Source organism: Cebus imitator, unplaced genomic scaffold (genome assembly GCF_001604975.1).
Source record: "Cebus imitator isolate Cc_AM_T3 unplaced genomic scaffold, Cebus_imitator-1.0 Scaffold6, whole genome shotgun sequence".
NCBI classification, from domain to species: Eukaryota; Metazoa; Chordata; class Mammalia; order Primates; family Cebidae; genus Cebus; species Cebus imitator.
In genome coordinates this window covers 6640122-6660069 of record NW_016107321.1, presented here as the reverse complement: position 1 = coordinate 6660069, position 19948 = coordinate 6640122, and the positions used below count along the sequence as shown (strand labels likewise).

General features: G+C 41.2%; 2 protein-coding genes across 10 annotated transcripts in view; one reads left to right on the top strand and one right to left on the bottom strand.

Annotated features, from left to right (window-relative positions):
- Positions 1–11935, bottom strand: part of SERAC1 (serine active site containing 1) — a 57585-nt gene extending 45650 nt beyond the window's left edge. For 2 of the 8 annotated variants that reach the window (XM_017538502.2, XM_037741903.1), the window contains exon 1: positions 885–942. The gene's annotated coding sequence lies outside the window, so the exon portion shown is untranslated. Of the gene's footprint in view, positions 1–836; positions 856–884; positions 943–1602; positions 2091–4631; positions 4815–5896; positions 5999–11804 lie in introns of those variants that run through there. The other 6 variants (XM_037741892.1, XM_017538489.2, XM_017538530.2 and 3 more) reach the window with 6 other exon arrangements.
- A 32-nt stretch (positions 11936–11967) lies between these two features.
- Positions 11968–19948, top strand: part of GTF2H5 (general transcription factor IIH subunit 5) — a 19656-nt gene continuing 11675 nt past the window's right edge. The window contains exons 1-2 of one of the 2 annotated variants that reach the window (XM_017538542.2): positions 11968–12055; positions 13650–13722. In XM_017538542.2, the coding sequence (XP_017394031.1) occupies positions 13688–13722 (35 nt within the window). In that variant the 5' untranslated portion in view covers positions 11968–12055; positions 13650–13687. Of the gene's footprint in view, positions 12056–13351; positions 13377–13649; positions 13723–19948 lie in introns of those variants that run through there. The other variant, XM_037741911.1, reaches the window with a different exon arrangement.

Here is a 19948-nt window from a genome sequence, read left to right as displayed (position 1 = left end):
AAAAAAAAAAAAAAAACTTAAGAGAGACTTATTAAATAATATTTTGTTAGTATTTTCATTATTCTTCCTCATACTGTGTCTAATCGTGCATAGTTTTCACAATTGGAAAGATGATCTAAATATGATACAATCAGTCCCAGAACACAAGAATTAACAGGTAACCAGAATTAGATTTTTAATCAGAATACCAATGTAGGCAAGAAAAAAATTTAATGTCTTTGAAAATCTACATATGTGTATGTATTTATCTCTGATAACTGAAGGCCCTACAGAAATGAGAAGCTCTATGTGGACGGTACACTTAGAATCCACAGACGCATTTAGCTTCTCTCTAGTTCCTTCAGGATAGTACCCACATTGTTTAAAAATTTTGAAATTTGTTAATTGTTGGCATTCTATCAAAGGTGAGCTAACACCCAACTAATTAATCAACTGAGTAAAGACGATCTAAATATGATCCATTCATTCCCAGAACACAACTCAGTATTCTAGAACCATATCAGATTGTCTTTGGATAGTGAGATTTTTGCTACAAGGGGAAGGAAAGAAGGTACCTTGAAGGTACCTCTCTCGTTTTGTTTTCTATTTCTGCTCTTTTTTGATTCTTTCTTTCTTTAAGTGCACCCTGTCTTTTTCCTAACTTCTTCAATAATGCCTAAGACGAGCACTTATTGTTCTTTCACAAACGCATTTAAGACTATAAATTCTTATAATCCTAGCAGTTTGGGAGGCTGAGGCAGGCAGATCACTTGAGGTCAGGAGTTCAAGACCAGCCTACCCAACAGGTGAAACGCTGACTCTACCAAAAGGAATCAGCCAGGTGTGGTGGTACCCACCTGCAGTCCCAGCTACTCAGCAGGCTGAAATGGGAGAATCGCTTGAACCTGAAAGGTGGAGGCTGCAGTGAGCTGAGATCATGCCACTGTACTCCAGCCTGCCATCTTCAGCAACAGTGAGACCCTGTTTCAAAAAATATATAAATAAAATTCTTGCTCTTAAATTCCACTGTAATTTTTCTCTACTCTGTGAACTGTTTAAGAGTGTGGCTTTTAGTTTGCCAATATATAAAATTTTTAAAGATTATCTTTTTTTTTTTTGAAACAGGGTCTGGCTCTGTCACCCAGGCTGGAGTGCAGTGGTGCAATCACCACTCACTGCAACCTCTGCCTTCCAGGCTCAAGCAATCCTCCCACCTCAGCCTACTGAGGAGCTGGGACTACAGGTGCCCACCACCACACCTGGCTAATTTTTTGTATTTTTTTGTAGAGACAGGGTTTCACCATGTTGCCAAGGCTGGTCTTGAACTCCTGACCTCAAGTGATCCACCTGCCTCGGCCTCCCAAAGTGCTGGGATTACAGGCAAAGATTACATCTTATTGTGCTATGTGACATAGATCCTTTAAAATTACAAAGACTTGCTTTGTTACCCGATTCCAGTTAATATCTATAAACATATCATATAAGCTCATTCTTTTGTTGTGAGCAGAATATATCCATTATACTAGGCTTGTTAATTTTGTTTCTACAGTCTTGCTAATTTTTTTTTTCACAGCTCCAAACAGCCATTGAGTAGCCTTGCTAATTTTTGTCTGCATGACTTACCAGTATGAGAGGGGTTTTTTTAAAGTTTCATCCTGATTTGAACACTTGTCAATTTTCTCCTTTTGTTGTCCATTATTTTTTTATTCATTAAGCAAATCCTTTTCTGAGTCCCTATGAACCAAGAAACTGTTGTAGACACTAGTGATTAAACAATGAAAAAAAAATGCCCTTGCTTTCATAGATCTTACACTCTAGTGCAGAACACCCCTATCAGTGTGGCAAAGAAATACTACCCTTTTTTGGGGGTCATGATGTGAAAAGATATGCCATTAGGTACCCACAGATTCATGATTATTAGAAACTTAGTACTTTCTTCCTTTTGTCATCACATCCTATCTTCCTTTATCTCTATTTATTGCTTTAAGTTATATTTAATATATTAATATATCCATGCCAGTTTTCTCTATAAGGTATTTAACTATTTTACCTTTTTCCATCATGGTTATAAACTTTTGGTATCATTTATAATTTCAAAACCTCTCCTTTAATAGATGAATTTAATCCATTTACATTTCTTGTATGTTGGATAGATCACAATTTTATTACACTTTAATTGGTTTAAAGTTATAACATTTATTTCTATTCCTTCAGTAAATAGCTACACTTTAAATGTGCTATATAAAGTATGAATTTAAACAATATAATTATCCTTCCAAATGAGAAAATTAAAATGCTTTAAATCCAATCCTCTCCTATCTTAGGTATTTTTGTCTAGTATTTTAATTCCATTTTATTTTTATTTTTATTTTTTTCTAAAAAAAAAAAAGGAAAGAAAGAAAAAAAAGAATAAAAAAAAAAGAATGAAGGAGAGGAAGAAAGAGAAAGAGGATGAGGGAGAGAGAACGGGGTGTTGCTTTATTGCCTGGGCTAGAATGCAGTCTAAAAATGGGTATTCCTATAATTGTGCTTAATAATAGAGACATGAAAAAAAATGAGGGAAGAAAATAACAAACAAGCAGCCAACCAATATTTCATTGAAACCTGTAAATAGATGTGATGTGGTACTGATAAGAGTGTATATTTTGTGTATTTAAAGTGGAGAGTTCTATAAATGTTAAGTTTACTTGTTCCGGATCTGAGCTCAAATCCTGGATATCGTTGATAATTTTCTGTCTCACTGATCTGTCTAATATTGGTGTTGAAGTCTCCCACTATTATTGTATGGGAGTCTAAGTCTCTTTATAAGTCTTATATATCTGGGTATTCCTGTATCGGGTGCATATATATTTAGGATCTTTAGCTCCTCTTGTTGCATTGATCCTTTTATCATTATGTAATATCCTTCTTTGCTTCTTTTGATCTTTGTTGCTTTAAAGCAACTCCTGCTTTTTATTTATTTATTTTTGCTCTCCATGTGGTTGGTAAATCTTTCTCCATCCCTTTGTTTTGAGTCTTTGTGCATCCTTGCATGTGAGATGGGTCTGGATGCAGCATCCCGATGGGTTTTGGCTTTTTTTTGCCTGTCTGTGTCTTTGGATTGGGGGATTTAGTCGATTTAAATTTAGAATTATAATATATGTGAGTTTAATACTGCCGTTTAATGTTAGCTGGCTGTTTTGCCCATTAGTTGATGTAAATTCTTGATTATGTTGATGCTCTTTACTTTTTGGTATTTTTTAGAAAGGCTGATACTGGTTGTTCCTTTCTATGTGTAGTGGTTCTTTCAGAAGCTCTTGTAAAGCAGGCCTGGTGGTGATGAAATCTCTGAGTGCTTGCTTGTTCACAAAATATTTTATTTTTCCTTCACTTATGAAGCTTAGTTTGGCTGGATAAAATTCTGGGTTGAAAGTTCTTTTCTTTAAGGATGTTGAATATTGGCCCCCACTCTCTTCTGGCTTGCAGGGTTTCTGCTGAGAGATCTGCTGTGAGTCTGATGGGCTTCCCTTTATGGGTAACCTGACCTTCTCTCTGGCTGCCCTCAGTATTTTCTCCTTCATTTCAACCCTGGTGAATCTGGCGATTATGTGCCTTGAGGTTGGTCTTCTTGAGGAATACCTTTGTGGTGTTCTCTGTATTACCTGCAGTTGAATACTGTCCTGCCTTGCTAGGTTGGGAAAGTTTTCCTGAATAATATCCTGAAGCGTATTTTCCAGCTTGGATTGATTCTCTTCATCACATTCAGGTACCCCTATCAAGCGTAGATTAGGTCTTTTCACTAGTCCCATATTTCTTGGAGACTTTGCTTGTTCCTTTTTATCCTTTTTTCTCTAATGTTGTCTTCTTGTTTTATTTCATTAAGTTGGTCTTCAACTTCTGATATCAATTCGGCTGTTAAAACTTGTGCATAGTTTGTGAAGTTCTCATGTTGTTTTTTTCAGATCCATTAATTCACTTATATTCCTCTCTAAATTGTGTATTTTTGTTAACATTTCATCAAACCTTTTTTCAAAGTTCTTAGTTTCTTTGCATTGGGTTAGAACAAGTTCTTTTAATTCACAGAAGTTTCTTATCATCCACCTTTTGAAGCCTGCTTCTGTTAATGGAACACACTCATTCTCCATCAGGCCTTGTTCCATTGCTGATGAGGAACTGTGATCCCCTGTAGAGGGAGAAGCGTTCTGATTTTGGGTATTCCCAGCCTTTTTAGGCTGTTTTCTTCCCTTCGTTATAAATTTATCCATCTGTGGTCTTTATAATTACTATCTTTATAATTGGGTTTCTGAGCAGACGTCCAACTTGTTGATTCCCACCGCTAAAATCTGAGCAACCCACTGCACAGGCCAAAACAGCGGCATTATGATTGATGGTGCTTTTCTGACTCTGCACCAAGAACCACCGCACCAAGGCAGCGGCAAAACCGCCTTGCCGTCGCGCTGGCAACCCGTGGGGCTCCTCCACTGGGAATCTCCTGGTGCGTGAGCAACAAAAATTCATCTGAAAGTGTGGTGTCCTCTCGTTCTCTGCGCTTTCAGTGGGAGCTACAATCCCGAGCTGCTAGTGATCAGCCATCTTGGATCTCTCTCTCTCCATTTTATTTTTAAACAGCCCAAAAGAAGTCATTTTTTAAAGCAGTCATTCTAAATATTTACCAACATTTTGTCAATTTCTTTCCTTACTTTTGTTTCTTGCATCCACAACTTCCTTCTAGGTTCAAATCATTCTTGATGAAGGTATATCCTTTGATAGTTTTCATGAAGGCATATATGTACTTAGCACTCTCAGTCTTAGCATGTCTAAAAATGCTCAATTTTAGATATACTAAAAAATAGTTGTGTTTGGGCCAGGTGTGGTGGCTCATGCCTATAATCCCAGCAATTTGGGAGGCCAAGGTGGGCAGACTGCTTGAGCCCAGGAGCTCTAGACCAGCCCAGGAGTTCAAGACCAGGAAAACCTCATCTCTCCAAAAAAATAAAAAATTAGCCAGGCCCATTGGCATGTACCTGCAGTCCCAGCTACCCAGGAGGCTGAGGCAAGGGAATTGCTTGAACCTGGGAGGCAGAGGTTGCAGTGAGCCATGATCATGCACTACACTCTAGCCTGGGAGACAGAGTAAGACTCTGTCTCAGAAAATAATAATAATAGCTGGGTTTGGAATTCTCGGTTTAGAATTTAGAATAACAGATTTCCTTCATTACATTAATGATATTTTCACTGATATTTTTTGTTGCTCAGGAGAAATCTAAGTCTAATTATTGTTTCTTTGCAGGCAAAATAATAGCAAAGAAGTTTAAGAATGGGCTCTGTAGGACCATACTACCTGGTTTCAAATCCAGTTCCACCACCAACTCACATTAGCCATTTTTTTTCCTAATGATGCTTTGACATCTTAGGACCTTAAGAACCTAGGGAATGACTGCCCCTCTCTGGGATAGCTAACTGCTAGAGGTAGCAAACAACTTGCCTGTGAGCATGCCTCTCAAATGCAAACCAACCAATCCCAGGTGTACACCCCCCACCACCACACACAGCTGATGAGGCCTCCGTTACTCTGTATCTCCTCAGAGCCAGGTACTGGACAACTACAGATCACCTCTCTGGCCTCTCAAAATTATTCAAACTATCTCATCCTAAATTTGTTCAGCTTGTCTACTCTGTCTCGCTCATTCCTTCCCACAAAAAAAAAACACAATAAAAGCAAGCTCTGGCCCATGCTTTCACACTGCTCATGTTCCTCCTGAATTACCCTGGTACTTCCCCATGTGGCCTTGTATGGTGTGGTGTGCCCATTATTCCTTGGGACCTGTACATAATAAACTCTTCTTTCTTTCTTTTCTTTTTTTTTTTTTTTAGAGACAGGGTTTCGCCATGTTGGCCAGGCTGGTCTCAAACTCCTGACCTCAGGTGATCTGCCCACCTCAGCCTCCCAAAGTGCTGGGATTACAGGCGTGAGCCACGGTGCCCGGCCATAAACTCTTCTTTCAAGGCAGTTGTTTCTGTGTCTGTCTTCTTACCATACCTGATTAAAACAAAATCCAGGTACATTTTAAAACACTAGATATATGATAATGAGACAGTTAATTAACCTCTCTGTGTCTCACTTTCCTCACCTATAAAACGGCGATAATAAGGGAACTACTGTAAAGGATTGTTACAAATATTATATGAGTTAATATATGTAAAACACATAGAATAGTGCCTATTCCAAATTAAATGTTCAATAAATCTTACTCATCATTGGTATCAATATTATATTCTATCTGGCAGTTTGAAGATCTTTGGTTTGTTTTTGATGTTCTTATAATTCTCTACTTTATGTCTATGTATGCGTTTGTTTTTATATACCCCACTCAAGATTTGGTATGCTCCTTCAATCTTAGAACTCACATTTTTCTTCGATTCTGCAATATTCTTAACAATTATCACTTTGACCCCCATTCAACTTTTACCTTCTGGTACTCATGTTAGATGTACGCTAGATTTTTAAAGTCTAACCTTCAAATCTCAACTTCTTCCATTTTTTTCTATCTCTCTAACATGCATTACAGATTATTTCCCCAAATCTATCATCCAATTAATTAATCCTCTATTTAGTTGTGTTTAGACTATCATTCAATCCACCCACTGAGTATTTCAATAACTTTTTATTTCTAAAATTTCCAGTTGGCTCACTTTCACACTTGCCTGCTTTTTTACACATAGTTGTTGTATTAAGTGCAGATTTTTTTTTAAATGACCACAAATTATTCCTTTTCCTATAACCATGTTCTTCGGTAGTTCCCTCCCATAGCGACTTTTGATTGGTCTTATGAGTAACTTTGGCCACAGGACAATGGAAACATAATGCATGCTGAGACTTGGGCAGTAGATGCATGTCAAGGCCTCTCTCCTATTGCTCTTGAGAACCCTGTGACCAGCACTATGTAAAGATGCCTAGGTTAGTCTGCTGGATCACATGAGAAATGCCCAATATCCCCATTAATGAAGCCAACAAGTACCAACTGACAGCCAGCACCAGCCACCATGCATGTGAAGCCACATCAAACTACCCAGCCCCTAGCTGACTCTACAAATCCATATTCAACCCTTAGACTGCAAGCAATAATAAATGTCTGTTTTAGCAGGTAGCCTTTGAGATGGTTTATAATGCCTCAAAAAGCTGACATGTAATTTTTTTTTTTTTTTTTTTTTTAGACAGAGTCTCACTTTGTTGCCAGGCACCAAGCTGGAGTGCAGTGGCGTGATCTCCGTTCACTGCAACCTCCACCTCCTGGGTTCAAGCAATACTCCTGCCTTAGCCTCCCAAGTAGCTGGGACTACAGGTGTGCACCACCATGCCCAGCTAATTTTTGTATTTTTTAGTAGAGATGGGGTTTCACCATGTTGGCCAGGATGGTCTCGATCTCTTGACTTTGTGATCTGCCCGCCTCGGCCTCCCAAAGTGCTGGGATTACAGGCATGGGCCACCACGCCCGGCCTGACCTAAACATTCCTTTACATAAGATAAATAAGGCTGCTGCCAGCTTAACTTGGTATACTGCTTTACAGTAAATTTTATTTTTTTATAAGTAGAGGGAATAAAGGAATACACTATAAAGTAACAATAAAAAGTACACCATAGGGCCAAGCATAGTGGCACTCCAGGCCGGGCGGGGTGGCTCTGGGAGGCCAAGGTGGGATGATTGCTTGAGAACACCAATCAACTGACTATACCTATGGCACATGTCTGTAATCCCAGCTACACAGAAGCCTGAGGCAGGAGGACAGGTTGAGCACAGGAGCCCAACACCAGCCTAGGCAATACAGTGAGACTCATATCTTAAAAAAAAAAAAAAAAAAACCCTAATGGAATTTATAAGTATGGAGCTATTCCACGCCATCAATCTATTTATCGGTCCTTATATAAATACTTCACTGTTTAGATTACTGCAGTTTTAAAGTAGATCTTGAAGCTAGTAGCATTAAATTCTCCAGCTATGTCCTTCCTTTTCAAGATGGACTACTGGAGGTCCTTGGCACTTCCACATAATTTTAGAGTCTGCCTGTCAATTTCTATTTAAAAGCACCTTTAAGATTATGATTGTGATTACATAAAATCTGAAACACTCATTTTAAGCAGAGAACAGAGGAGAAATCTTGAGGAGACTAAGAAAGACAGAGAAAGTAAAAGGGAAGAGATAATTTAAAAATCAAATATTCAAAAATTCCATTAAATTTAACACTATGGAGGTCACTGGGATCTTCATAACAGAAGCTTCATTGCCCTGGTAGAAGCAGCAGCCAGACTGAAACATCATTTCATCCCTTCATTCTGATTAATAAAACCTGAATTGTCGCTGGGTACACAGATAACAAAAAAGACTACATCATCTTTCTTTCTGGTTAACCGTGGGCACTTACTAACACTGGCTAATGAAATATGAGTGGATGTATCATATGCAATTTCTGAAAAGTGTCCTTAAAAAGAAGGCTATGTGCCTTTCTTTCTCCTTCCCTCCTCCCTCTTGCTAGAATGAATAACTGTCAGTTCAAATTAAAGCAGTCATTTTGCCATGAAGCATCATATTAAGGACGGTAGAGCGGCCAGATAGAAGAATTTGAGTCCCTGATGATTACAGAGCTGCTGCCATAAAAGCAAGACTGCCTACCTATGCAATCATATACATATTTAAGCCAATATTATCTTGTTTTCTGTGTGATATAGTTGAATCTAATACTAACACAAATATTCGAAAGTTCTTTTTTTTTTTGAGATGGAGTCTCTGTTGCCCAAGCTGGAGTGCAGTGGCACAATTTCAGCTCGCTGCAACCTCCGCCTCCTGGGTTCAAGCGATTCTCCTCCCTCAGCCTCCCACCTGTAATAGCTGGGATTACAGGTGCGTGCCACCATGCCCAGCTAATTTTTTGTATTTTTAGTAGAGACGGAGTTTCACCATGTTAGCCAGGATGGTCTCAATCTCCTGACCTCGTGATCCACCCACCTTGGCCTCCCAAAGTGCTGGGATTACAGGCATAAGCCACCACACCCAGCCAGCATCACAGTTTTTAATATCTATATGCCAGTGATCTCAGCGTACCTCTAGCTATGGTCTTTCCTGACCCATCTATCTAACAGCTGTTGGAACATTTCCACTTGGATGTCCAATAGGCTTTTCATACTTAGCCATCCAAAACAGAATTCTTTTTCTCCCCAAACTCTTCCTCCACAAATCTTCTCCATCACCATCCACCAAATGGTCAATGCTTTTTTATTGTAAATGCTAAATAATCTTCCTCTTAAGCAAAAAAACAGATGTTGCCCTTGATTCCTTGTTTTCCCCTTACCCTACATCCAAATCATGCATAATTCCTCTTCTCTTACATCAAAACATACCCCAAAATCCATCCATTTTTCTCTGTATTCACTGCTACACTCTTGTCTAGCTCAAGCCACCAACATGTTTCATCTGGAGTAATAGAATGTCACCTCAGTGGTGCTTTCTGTAACTTAAGAAATCGTTCTCAGATTTTTTTAAAAAAGTTAGGGAGACAGTAGTGCTGGTTGCACAATGCAAATGTCACCAAACTCAACATCTCAAAATGCTTAACATGATGAATCTTATGTGTAACAAGATTTAACAGGCAAACAAAAAAGAAATCTTTCACAGAGACAATGGTCTCTTTTATTTCCTTTCAAATATCTTGCAGCTGTGTCATTCACATTTAGGTCTTTAATCTATCTGGAAACTACTGTTGTCAATAGTTTGAAAGCAAGAATCTAATCCTATCTGCTGTATTCCATAATAACACCACATACCTCACATATCTTACCATCCTTTATTGAATAGCCTATACCTTCCCCCTGCTTTGCAATACCACTCAGTGGTATACTAAGCTCCCATATGTAAATAGGTATGTTTCTAGTTTCTCTATTCTGTTCCATGAATCTACTTCTCTATCCCTGAATCAATACCACACCATCTTAATAATTACAACTTCATATTAAGCTTTGGTATCTGATATGGAGAGACCTTATTTTTCTTCTTCTTCTTCTTCAAAATTGACTTCCCAATTCTTGGTCCTTTGCCTTTCCATATAAATTTTAAGTTCAGCATGTCAAGTTCCATAAAACCATACAGTGATTTTAATTGGCATCACACTAAATTCACAGAAATTGGTAAAACTGGTATCTTCTTGTTGAGTCTTTCCATCCATGAATATGGTATATCTCCCCATTTACTTGGGTCGTCTTGTGTTCCAACAGAAACTTATACTTTTCTGTCTAAAGGACCACACAGTTTAGATTGATCTATTTCTAGATACCTTTAGTTGTGAATGCCATTATGAATAGTGTCTATTCATTATTAAAACTTCTAGTTGTTACTGGTATATAGAAGGTTTTTAAATGCAGAGCTCTTCCTGAAGGCCATTTCTGACATCCCCCTGGCCAAAATAACGCTTCCACTTACTCTTTATCACATCATCAAATGGTACCTTCTCCTTAACTGACTTGAGTGTCTCTCTGCCCCCACCGAAATTAGTTACTTGTTCACCATTGTACCCCAAGTGCCTAGAATAGCTGGTACACATCAGGTGCACAAAAATGGAACTGATGAAGAAGTCAAGGAAAAGAATGTATTGCAAGATAGAAAAAAAAAGCAAATAAACGATTCTTGGGAAGAAGAAGACTTGGAGGCAATTTTGTTATTGTAAAGAGAGTGCAACAATACAGAAATCACCCGCTGGAAAATATTTGAGGGACAGAAAGAGGGAACTAAATGGAAGAGCTGGGTTCCCAAGAGATCACATGAATAAACACAATGTTAAAAAATAAAAATAAAAAAGCAGCATGAGGTTGGGCACAGTGGCTCACGCCTGTAATCCCAGTACTTTGGGAGGCCAAGGCAGGCGGATCACCTGACGTCAGGAGTTCCAGACCAGCCTGGCCAATACGGCGAAACTCTGTCTCTACTGAAAATACAAAAATTAGCCGCGCATGGTGGCACACGCCTGCAATCCCAGTTACTAGGGAGACTCGGCAGGAGAACTGCTTGAACCCAGGGGACGAAGGATGCAGTGAGTCCAGATCGCACCAATGCATTCCAGGTTGACCGACAGACCAAGACTATCTCCAAAAAGAAAAAAAAAAAAAAAAAAAAAGCAGCATGAGCTTAATCGCACCAATGCATTCCAGCCTGACCGACAGCCCGAGACTATCTTCAAGAAAAAAAAAAAAAAAAGGCAGCATGAACTTAACTGGGGAAATACAATTTAACCTAAGGAACAGAAAACAAGAACTTCATACCTCAACTAGTAAAAATAATGAGGTGTTCCTTTAGACTACAGAACAGATTTGGGGTAAGAACCTTCTGGGGTCTTTCACTTTAAAATGACCGTTGCCGAGTTTAGAGATGTCTCGGCATTCAATCTGTTCAATCTATGCGGTTAGAGCCGGAGCAGGAAGCGGTGGTCGGGAAGGCTCAGATGTGACCCGTGAGGCCGTTTCCTACTCGTCCTCATCATCTCTCCGTGACTACCGAGCCCCGGAAGACCCACCGGCAGGTGCACTCCCCGAGGCTTCGACAGCAGCCAGAGAAAGGCAGCGACCAGGAAAGACAAGTCAGGCTGGCGACGACCAGAGAGAGGCCCTCGCGCCCCGCGGAGCGTCTGCGGGTCGGTCGGGTCCCTGCGCCTCACGGTGGTGCTCGGCTGTGCCAGGCCCCCGCCCTCCCCTCTCTCCCCTCTCTCCCCTCTCTCCCCTCTCTCCCCTCTCTCCCCTCCCTACCGCGCCCAGCTACGCCGACGTCCCGGTCCGCCCCCACACCAGCCCGGCCTCCACGTCCTACCTGCCGACCCGCGGGCTCGGCCAGTCCCCAACCGCTCGCCGGACCCAGTCGACTGGGGCGCCCTCCCGCCGGTTGCCGGCCAAGGCCCTCCACCCGGCGGCGGGCGGTTCACGACCCCGCCCCCTCGGCCCGCTAAGGGCCCACCTCCCGCCGGCTCGCTCCACCCACGACAGCGTCCCTAGCGCGATGACGTATAGGCGCAGGCGCACTCTGTCGGCGACGGCGAGGCGCTTTTGCATCTGTAGGCCGAGGTGTGTGGCGAGCGTTTGAGCGGCTGGGGCTAGTGGGGTGCGGGAAGACTGAGAGGTCCTAAAGAGAGAGGGGAAGAAGAGAAAAGTCTCAGAAGCCTGTCCACCGGGTGCTGGGGGCACAGGGCGGTGTTCCGCACTCTCTCCGTGCCCTTCCTGGCGGAGCTGCACGCCAGTCCCGCAATCATTTTTAATCGTGGGTTTCCTGTGGGGCGGCTCGCCCTGCGCCCCGGTGTAAGTGGAAGGTTAAGTGGGCGGACGCTCAGTGGTTTCCTTCCAGCCCAGATCCGCGGGGGGCGTGGTTTATTTAAGGAAGGACCACGAGATCTGTCTTGTCCTTTTTTTTTTTTTTTTCCTCCTTTGCGGGGAACTACGACTTAATCTCTTTGGTCTCCTCATCTGTAAAATGATGTGGTTGGGTCCGGTTGTGGTGGCTCACACCTGCAGTCCCAACACTTCGGGAAGCCGAGGCGGGCGAATCACTTGAGGCCAGGAGTTCGAGACCATCCTGGCCAACATGGTGAAACCCCGGCCCCACTAAAAATACAATAAATTGGCCGGGCGTAGTGGCTCACGCCTGTAATCCCAGCACTTTGTGAGGCCGAGGTAGGTGGACCATTTGAGATCAGGAGTTCGTGACCAGCCTGAAATCGCTTGAACCCGGGAGGCAGTGATTGCAGTGAGCCAAGATCACTCCACCCTGGGCGACAAAGCGAGACTCAGTCTCAAAAATGAAAGAAGATACACACACACACGCACACTCCACAATACAGTAAATTTTTTTTTTTTTTTTTTTTTTTCATGAGACAGAATCTCGCTCTGTCGCCAGGCGCCGGGCTGGAGTGCAGAGACGCGATCTCCGCTCACTGCAACCTCCGCCTCCCGGGTTCAAGCAATTCTCGTGCCTCAGACTCCCGAGTAGCTGGAACTACAGATGCATGCCACCACGCTCAGCTAATTTTTTATATTTTAGTAGAGAGCTGATTTTTTATATTTTCACTGTGTTGGCCAGGACAATACAGTAAATTAACCAGGCTTGGTGGCTCATGCTTGTAGTCCCAGCTACTTGGAATGCTGATGGGAGGATCGCTTGAACCCGGAGGCGGAGGTTGCAGGGAGCTGAGATCGCGCCAATGTACTCCAGCTTTGGCGGCAGAGCCAGACCCTGTCTCAATAAAATGAAGTGGTTGGGCTCACTGTAATTTCTGAAGCACCTTTCAGAACTAACTTCTTTGATTCCTGTTTTTCAGGATCTTACCCTTTGTCATTCACCTGAATGGGAAAATAAATCCTTTGATTACTGGATGGTTTACACCTGGATTGGGTACACTGGTGTAGAGTTAAGCCGCTTGCTTCTATTAGAGCTAATTGACCGTGGGTAGAATTGGTTAGCAAGTAAGATGTGGTATTAATATTCCAAGTAGACTCATTTTAATTTTGTTAAAAAATCAGTATGTCTCTTTTCTTCAGTGTTAACTGTCTTTCATAGACTTAACTGTTAAATATCGATGTTTAATATGTTGCCTCATTTCAGAGGCACATCCCCAAAATAAAGTTAATGATTTTTAATTTAATGTCACCTTTCTCTTTTTATTAGTATTCTTGAGGTCATCTGAACCTTCTGACTGAGAAAAGATGGTCAACGTCTTGAAAGGAGTGCTTATAGAATGGTTAGTAGTTTTGATGCTTCATGAGTTTTAAGTTTAAATACTGAATCTTACGTGTATATCTTTTCCAAAACCCTACTGTTTTTAAGATATGAATGAAATCAAGTCTTTTGCTTTCCCAGCTTCAGTTTTCTTATATAACAACTGGGACAGATTTTGTTGCAAAGTTCCTCGTGCCAGATTTCAGTCTCTTCTGTTGAATTGATGGAACTGGCATGGTCAGAGGCAGCATATTTGTTAGATGAGTCTTTAGAGAAACAGTGCTTGCATTCTCCTCAAACATGACTAGAATTCTAGGGCCTGAAAGAGTTCAGGAACTTGCTTACGTCTTCACCATTACAAACTGTGGACTTTATAAACGAGAAAAACGACAGCCAGATGGGGAGGGTTTCTTAAATTCCTTTAGATACAGTCCAAAGGAGAAGCTAAAAACCATAATGGGCAGGGGTATGTTCCTCAAAGCAATCCAATGTATAGGAACCCTGGGAATCCTGCTCTCTGGACACTCCCATTGTCTGAAAATACTGTTGTCTACCTTTCTGTGCCTCTAATATGAGCCATTGCATGGATAATGTTACTGTTTCCGTGATGGCAAGGCTGAGGAGGAGCAAGATGGAACTCGAGGACACCACCAACATTTAGAACAGCACTAGCCAATAGAAATCTAATGCGAGCCACAGATAATAGGCTTACATTTTTTTCTAGCCACATTAAGAGGAAAGTCAAATGAAACAGGTGAATTTAATTTCTGTTTAACCCTGTCTATGCAAAACACTATGCTTTCAACATGTACTAAGTCTTCAAAAGAAATCTTCATCTTCAAAGTCAAATGCATATTTTAATTTTATAGCACATCTCACAGACTAGCCGTGTTTCAAGGACTCTGTAGTGACCTAATGGGCCACCTTTTGTACCGTGCCGATTTGCAGTTTTGGTAGAGGAGACACCAACAAAGGCAGCTAAGAAGAAAATAGCCAGTGCGGTTGGAGGGAGGGAAGCCAAAGGAGGAAGTGTTTCACAGGGATGAGTGGGCCGTATTGGGCACTGATTGAGGACTGGCGTGAGATGAAGATTGGAGTTTTGATGAGAGCTATTTTAATGGAGTGGTGGGGGCAGATGCCAGATTGCAGCACTGTGAAAAAGGAAAGGGAGGTGAGGAAGTGGGAATGGAGACTTTGGAAAAGATTTGCTGTCATAATGAGCAAACGGATAGCTGAGGAAGGACATGGTGAGGGCTCAGGTTCTTGTTAATTTTCTTTTAATGTGAAAGACTCGAATGTACATTGATGAGAATAAACCACTAGGGGAAAAGCAAAGGGGATGGGATCTGAATAAGTTCAAAACACACTGTTGTGTTGTCTTTTGAAGACTCTAGGTTTGATGTACTTATTTTCCTATTAATTTGTCATAACATAAACATTTTCCTGGTTGGCCTTTTAGTGTTATTTTTAAATACAGAGGATACACATGCACGGAATGTCAGCTATCAATTTTTTTTCCTTTTGTTTCTTCCAATTCTAAGTTTAATCTTCACCCCGGGGTTTGTTAAACATTCCCTTCTCTTGTAGGGGTTTTGTGTTTTTCTTGGTGTTTTAAAGTTCATCCATCTAGAATTCATTGGAAGGAGAGGCATATTATGAGGTGAGGATCTAAATTAGCTTCTTTTTTGTTTTGAGCTTTTTTGTCTTTTCATTTTGCCAAATAGCTCAACAGTTCTCCACTGTTTTTCTTTCCTAATGATCCTTGATGCCTCCTTAATCACATAATTTTACTCCCCTTGCTATTCTCTCCCATCCCTTCCCACATTCATTTTGTTGTTGTTGTTGTTGTTTTTGCCTATTCTAGAATAACCTTGAAATAATTTTAGTCTTATTTCCAAAATAATCCTTTTGGCATGATGGTTGGAATTGCATTAAACCTACGTTTTAATTTGGGGAAAAAAAAAGATGGCTAGATTGCATCTTAAAGAACAAAACTCTGGGCCGGGTGTGGTGGCTCACGCCTGTAATCTCAACACTTTGGGAGGCCGAAGTGGACGAATCACGAGGTCAAGAGATCAAGACCATCCTGGCCAACATGGTGAAACATGTTCTACTAAAAATACAAAAAAAAAATTAGCCGTGATGGTGCATGCCTGTAATCCCAGCTACTCGGGAGGTTGAGGCAGGAGAATTGCTTGAAACTGGAAAACAGAAGTTGCAGTAAGCCAGGATCGTGCAACTGCACTCTAGCCTGGTGATAGAGCGAGACTCCATCTCAAAAAAAAGAAAAAAACAAAACTCTGAGGAGACTCTGAAGTCTCAGTGCCTAGTTTGCTGTCCCGTATCTCGCCTCTGAATTCTGCCTGGTCTCTCTAATGACTGTCCATCACCTTGCACTTCAGGATAATCCCCAGACTAGCAGCAATAGCATCAGCTGGAGCTTGTTAGAAATACAGCGTCTTAGACCTTACCCTAAATCTACTAAGTCAGAATTGTGCATGCAAAGGACCTTGTTGGCCAGGCTCAGTGACTCACACCTGTAATCCTAGCACTTTGGGAGGCCGAGGCAGGTGAATCACCTGAGGTCAGAAGTTTCAGACCAGCCTGACCGACAAAGTGAAACGCTGTCTCTACTAAAAACACAAAAAATTAGCCGAGCGTGGTGGCAGGTGCCTGGTGCCTGTAATCCTAGCTACTCAGGAGGCTGAGGCAGGAGAATCACTTGAACCCAGGAGGCAAAGATTTCATTGAGTCAAGATCACGCCGTTGCGCTCAAGCCTGGGCAACAAGAGCAAAACTCCATTAGGAAAAAAAAAAAAAAAAAAAAAAAAAGACCTTGTTAAGATGCATTTACATTTTGAGAAGTACTGTTAATCAGCTTCAGTTCAATAGTTTCCCTATGGAGAAGTGTTTTGCACCAGGACTGTTAAGTTTTTACAGGTAGGTACTGTCCTTGCAAAACTAATTTTTCCATTCAAAGTGATTTCTAAAGTGTAGTCTGCACAATTTTTCAAAAGAGTAACTCTGTCTTCCCCAAATGCAAGTCTTCCAAAAAGGATTTTGGGCCTAAGAAATAACACAGATTCACAAAGGGCACGGCCAGTGCTAGCGGATTCCCCTTCACAGTCAGATGCAGATGTTAGGACGATAACTGGAAGAGCCACTCAGTCTCCCTCATGTACGTATTTGATGCTGAGGAGAAGCTTGTTATTAATACGGTATCAGCATGAGTCTGCTTATTACTTCATAATATCCATGGATTACATGAAGCATTTAGGCGTATTGGAGTATAGGATTTGATAGGTCTGGAGTTTATAGGCAAACCACTTGAGGATCTTCTACAACTGTTGCAGGACACCAAAATTGAGGCTCAGCTCTGGAGGCCAAGTTGGTTTTGGCTTCATGCAGGAAAGAATCCAAGAGTGAGCGACAGTGAAACTGAAAGCAAGTTTATTAAAAAATAAAGGAATAAAAGGTTGGCTACCCCATAGGCAGAGTAGGGTGGGGCAGGTGGGCAGCAGGCAGGCCTGCTAACTGGCTATTTTACGGCCATTTCTTGATTATATGCTAAACAAGGGGTGGATTATTCCTGAGTTTCCTGGAAAAGAAACAGGGATTCCGTGGAACCAGGAGTCCCTGGTCCAGACCATACAGGGTAACTTCCAGATCTTGCCATGGCATTTGGAAACTGTCATGGCACTGGTGGGGGTGTTTTTAATGTGCTCATGCATTATTATTAGCGTATAATAGTAGAGAAGTTTGCTTTTGTTACCATCTTGGTTCTGGCTGGTTTCTTTACTGTATCCTTCTTATGGGTGGCGTCTTCTGACCTGTGGTTTACTGTCTCTCCTGTCTTGGAAACTAGTCCTGCTGAATTCCTATCTCACAGCTGCTTCCACTGTCCCAAGAATCTCTCTCCAAATTCCAGTACATCATTGTACTAATATAAACTAATGTGTAATCGCTTATGTAGTGCTGTTCCACATATATCTTAGCTTGGCTTGACTTACTGCCATATTTAAACTCCATTTTTATCAGTTACGTTTTGTAGGGGGGAAATCCCACAAGTGCCGTGGCAAGGGTCTGAAGCCTCAGCCTGTTCCCATATAAATATTGATTTAGAAAAGAATTAGAATTAAAACATAGTTATTCCTTTATGTAATCATATATAATCTTATAGTTACTTATAATCATAAAGATATATACTCAATATAACCTTTAATTTTACTAAATAACTATCAGGTTATAAAGCATGGAACTGAGGTGACAAGACATTGTGAACAAAGTAATCCTGAGGCCAGATGCTCTAAGCCCTCTGTCATGCCCGCCTAAGGGCTGTTGGAGGGCACCTCAGCTGTGCGGCAGCGCCAGTGCTGTGAAAGCGCCCGCTGTTTAGCCAGCTAGGGAAGGAGATGTCCAAAATGACCGAGACATCTCCCTCCTGGGGAAGTTAGGAGAAAACTCCGTTTCTCCAAGCTCTTGTGGCAAGGCCTGGCCACTGTCAGGGAGGCCCACAGACATGCAGGGGCTTAACTGTCTCTATGTGATGCTGTGCTTCAGTGATCACGTTCCATGTCTGCTCTCATGCCCTGCTTCTACACCTGGTTTCTCTTTTTCTTAAAAGATAAGAATTAATAGTAACATAGTGTCCTTGATGTTTCTGACAAATATGCGAAGAGTGCTGACGCATTAGCTTTTCTCCTCACCTCGGCTACTTGAAAGTATTGGGCCCCCTATCTCCAAGACACGTGGTTTACCCTATCACTTACCACCGTTACCTCACCCAAACTTCCCTGCCCACTGCTTTGTACTTAATAAAAGTCAGACTGTCCAGGCACTTGGTGCCACTGCAGGTCTCCGAGCCTTGATTGGCAGTGGACCCCCGAGCCCAAACTCTCTTCTCTAGCCCTGTGTCTGTGTCTTTTATTTCTACAGTTTCTCATCTGCATCAGCAGGGAGGGGCTCACAGAACCCTAGAGGGCTGGACCCTATAACATTTAACTGGTTTGAGTCTGCCGAGATTTGCTAAAGAAGCAAACCAAATTATGATGATGGCCATTTATTCTTACCTTCAGTGAATTAAAAAATCAGGGCCCTTGGATATAGTCAAAATCCTAACTCCCAAGGGCTTATCAAATACTAAAAGGCTATAAATTTTTTTGGAAAGTTTATGTTTATAAATTTATAATTTTTTTTTTTAGAAAAAAAAAAAGAAAGAATGAAGGAGAGGAAGAAAGAGGAAAAGGAAGAGGGAGAGAGAACGGGAGTATTGCTTTATTGCCCAGGCTAGAATGCAGTCTAAAAATGGGTATTGAAAACCTCTTTTATGCCAATAATTGTGCTCAATAATGGAGACAGGAAAAAATGAGGGAAGAAAATAACAAGCAGCCAACCAATATTTCATTTAAACATGTAAGTAGGTGTGATGTGGTACTGATAAGAGTGTATATTTTGTGTATTTAAAGTGGAGAGTTCTATAAGTGTTTATTAAGTTTACTTGTTCCAGATCTGAGTTCAAGTCTGGAATATCCTTGTTAATTTTCTATCTCGTTGATCTGTCTAATATTGATGTTGAAGTCTCCCACTATTATTGTGTGGGAGTCTAAGTCTCTTTATAAGTCTTATGTATCTGGGTGTTCCTGTATTGGGTGCATATATATTTAGGATCGTTAGCTCTTCTTGTTGCATTGATCCTTTTACCATTATGTAATGTACTTCTTTGCCGCTTTTGATCTTTGTTGCTTTAAAGTCTATTTTATCAGAGGTGAGAATTGCAACTCCTGCTTTTTATTTATTTATTTATTTGCTCTCCATTTGGTTAGTAAATCTTTCTCCATCCCTTTGTTTTGAATCTTTGTGTATCCTTGCAGGTGAGATGGGTCTGGATGCAGCATCCCGATGGGTTTTGGCTGTCTTTTCATTGGGGGATTTAGTCGATTTACATTTAGGATTAATAATAATATACGTGAGTTTAATACTGCCATTTGATGTTAGCTGGCTGTTTTGCCCATTAGTTGATGTAAATTCTTCATTATATTGATGCTCTTTATTTTTTAGTATATTTTTGGAAAGGCTGATACTGGTTGTTCCTTTCTATGTGTAGTGGTTCTTTCAGAAGCTCTTGTAAAGCAGGCCTGGAGGTGATGAAATCTCTGAGTGCTTGCTTGTTCACAAAATATTTTATTTTTCCTTCACTTACGAAGCTTAGTTTGGCAGGATATGAAATTCTGGGTTGAAAGTTCTTTTCT